Source organism: Mus caroli, chromosome 16, assembly GCF_900094665.2.
Source record: "Mus caroli chromosome 16, CAROLI_EIJ_v1.1, whole genome shotgun sequence".
In the NCBI taxonomy this organism is placed as follows: Eukaryota; Metazoa; Chordata; class Mammalia; order Rodentia; family Muridae; genus Mus; species Mus caroli.
Window position 1 is genome coordinate 32,698,922 of NC_034585.1, and position 3,468 is coordinate 32,702,389.

The 3,468-nt window shown below is 52.3% G+C and overlaps 1 protein-coding gene across 1 annotated transcript in view; it reads left to right on the forward strand.

Moving 5' to 3' along the window:
• Sema5b (semaphorin 5B) overlaps positions 1-3,235 on the forward strand; it is a 122,022-nt gene extending 118,787 nt beyond the window's left edge. The window contains exons 18-22 of the mRNA XM_021185096.2: positions 353-523; positions 627-776; positions 1,352-1,396; positions 1,740-1,945; positions 2,167-3,235. Coding sequence (XP_021040755.1) covers positions 353-523; positions 627-776; positions 1,352-1,396; positions 1,740-1,945; positions 2,167-2,325 — 731 coding nt within the window. The 3' untranslated portion in view covers positions 2,326-3,235. The remainder of the gene's footprint in view (positions 1-352; positions 524-626; positions 777-1,351; positions 1,397-1,739; positions 1,946-2,166) is intronic.
• Positions 3,236-3,468: the final 233 nt, after the last annotated feature.

A 3,468-nucleotide genomic window follows, 5' to 3' on the forward strand; every position in this document is an offset into this window, starting at 1 on the left:
TCCTTTCCTTTCCTTTCCTTTCCTTTCCTTTCCTTTCCTTTCCGGGTCTCAGTATCCCTGACTAGTCTGGAACTCTCTGTCTAGAACAGCTTGAATTCACTGAGATCTCAGTTCTGCTCTCACCATGGATTCAGGGACTCCTGGGGTGGAGCAGGAGTGAGATCTTTTTATTACTGCCTTGCTTTTTCTTTTCCTACCGAGCTACCCAAACAGGGGACTTGATTTAAGTTGGGCCGATGGGGGATTTTGGAGGACACCCTTACTACTGTGGCCTGCTGAATTGGGGTGTGGTGGATGTTGAGGGCATGAAACCCGGGGCCGCCTCCTTCTCACACCCAACCCACGCCTACAGTGCGGGGTGCCTGGTCCTGCTGGACCGCATGGTCCCAGTGCTCAGCATCCTGCGGTGGTGGCCACTATCAACGTACCCGTTCCTGCACCAGCCCCGCCCCGTCCCCAGGTGAGGACACCTGCCTCGGCCTGCACACGGAGGAGGCCCTATGTTCAACACAGGCCTGCCCAGGTACCTGGCGCATCGGACTGGGGTTGGGGAAGGTGATTGACCTGCTAAACCTCAACAGGAAGATCCCGAGACATTCAACCTCATCTCTACCTATAATCCGTAGAAGGCTGGTCACTGTGGTCTGAGTGGGGTGTCTGCACTGAGGATGGGGCCCAGAGCCGGAGCCGGAGCTGTGAGGAGCTTCTCCCAGGACCAGGTGCCTGTGTTGGCAACAGCAGCCAGAGCCGGCCCTGTCCCTACAATGAGATTCCTGGTAGGTCCTGTTGCTAGAACTGTCCCACCATACTCCCCTTGGTCCTCATAACACACACTCCGGAGCCCCTTGGTCCCTGTCTTACACACTCCAGAGCCTAGATTGGAGTATGGGATGAAGCATCAGAAATGATATGTTTGGGAGGCTGGAGAGATGGCTCAGTGGTTAGGAGCACTGACTGCTCTTCCAGAGGCCCTGAGTTGAATTCCCAGCAACCACATGGTAGCTCACAACCATCTGCAATGGGATCAAATGCCCTCTTCTGGTGTGTATGATGACAGCTACAGTGTCCTCATATAAATAAAATAAATCTCTCTAAAAATTAAAATATTTTAAAAGAAAAGAAATGAAATGATACCTTTGTCTTGTATTTGGGATACTCTCATTACACATGTACTGAATGGACGGACCATCCTCCAGAGAAGGGGGTCTTCTACAGAGAAGTTGGGAGGAAAGAAAGGCCTAAAGCCACTGATCTGTAGGGTTCTTTCTTAGATGACAACCAGCCCAGGCAGAAGTCCTCCCTGCTCACTTTATTCTACTCTATTCTAACCTTCTCCATTGGTCTCCTGCAGTCATCCTACCTGCTTCCAGTGTGGAGGAGACCACCAGCTGTGGAGGTAAAAAGAGTCACCCTCAGTCCCTCAGCCACCACTCCAATCTGTATTCTTCCCAATGCTACAGACAGCTAAGCCTGGGGAGGTCCCCATGTGGCTTCAAGGTCGTCTACAGGGAGGTCTCCTAGGCTAGGATGCATCAATCTGCATCCAAGAAAGTCATCTGTCTCCAAATCTTCCTGTTGTCCGACTCCACCTATGAGCTCTCCTGGGAGAGAAGGCCCTGGCGACAACCTCCCCAACCTCTCTCCTTTCCTTTTTCCGTGTTCTGGAACCTCTTGAAGCTGTTGCTGTCCCAGGAAGATAATCAGGTCTCCTTTCTCACCACCTGCCTGTCTTCCTCCAGGGTTCAGTGTCATCCACCTGATAGTCACTGGTGTGTCCTGCTTCCTGGTTTCTGGGCTCTTGACCTTGGCAGTGTACCTGTCTTGCCAGCACTGCCAGCGCCAGTCTCAGGAGTCCACGCTTGTCCATCCTGCCACACCTAACCACTTGCACTACAAGGGTGGGGGCACCCCCAAGAATGAGAAGTACACCCCCATGGAGTTCAAGGTGGGTGCCTCTGTGTGAGGCAAAGGGCAGGGTGATGGGTAGTAGTATGGTCCTGGCTCTATGCTGGACCTCACTGGGTGGGTGAAGGGGGAAAGGCAGGGGTACATGATGGAGGGTCATGCCAAAGCTAGGCTTTCCCCTGAATGGCTGGCTCCAGGACTCCTTGCCCTGGGCTGGCCCCTTCATCATTGATTTTCTCTGATTCCTTCTCCTTCCCTTAGACACTGAACAAGAACAACTTAATCCCTGATGACAGAGCCAACTTCTACCCACTGCAGCAGACCAATGTGTATACAACCACGTACTACCCCAGCCCACTGAACAAGCCCAGCTTCCGGCCTGAGGCCTCACCTGGACAGCGCTGTTTCCCCAACAGCTGATCCCACCCTCCTGGGACTTGGGCTCCTTGCCTTCCCGAGGCAGAGAAGAGTGGAATGGGACTGTAGAACCACTTTGGTTTACCCTCTGCACTGGGCCAAGAACTTGCTGCCTAGCCAGTAAGGGTCCCATTTGGCTTCAGAAAGCTCTGTCTGTCATTGACCATGGGAGAGAGGGCTGGCTTCAGGCTGGCACATGGCTGCAGATCCAGCTCAGCCCAGGTCTCATGGTCTCCTCTGACCCACCATCACTTTCCCCTGCCATGTCTGAGCTGTGGACCTACTGGGTATGTGAGGAACTTGGAGAGTAGAGATGGCAGAGAATGGGTTCTTAGGTTTGAGCTGGAAATGACTTCCAATGGCCACCACCAGCTAAGTCTGCCCCTTTTTACTGGTCCCCCAAAATCCGGGGCTGCGTCCAGCTTGTCAGTGAAAAGAATTCATCAAATGTCTCATCAAATGTTCCAGAAGTTTCAAATCTCAGCCCAGGGCTGGCACACTCCAATGCTGTGTCTAAGTGTCACTGCTGGCTTAGGTTGACACCTCTGTCAGACAGTCTGTATCTTGACTAGAGGCATCCCTCTGGTAAGAGGCAGTGAGGACTGAGAACCGGAGGCTGGACTGTACTGAGAGGCCCTTCACAGGACTCTTGGCACAGGTCTTAGTCTTGCCTTCAGGATGCACACAAGGTGGCCCAGAAGGAAGACTCAAGACCATAGGAGGCAGAATCTGGCCTCCATGCCTGTGGAGACTGTTGCTGCTCAAGATTCGTTGGCTGAGAACTGCTTGAGAGTCTCTGCTGGCCCCTCATGTATTCAGGAACACACACACACACACACACACACAGACATACACACCATCTGCTACAGCAACAAAAAGGATGTTAAGCTGTGGCATTATTAATTAAAGATGATATCCAGTCTCCAAATGGAACTGTCTTTGTGCATATGTGTGTGGACCCTCTTGCCATGGTGTAGTCCATCAGTGCAGTGCTCTGAGGTAACAGATGGTTTCTCAAGACGGAGGAAACAACCCAAGTGGAGTTTGACTTTAATAGAGGCCATCTTTCTGTGTGTGTGGGTTTATGTGCATGCACACACCCGCGTGTGTGCGCATACACACACACACACACCTTTCTCTTTCAGA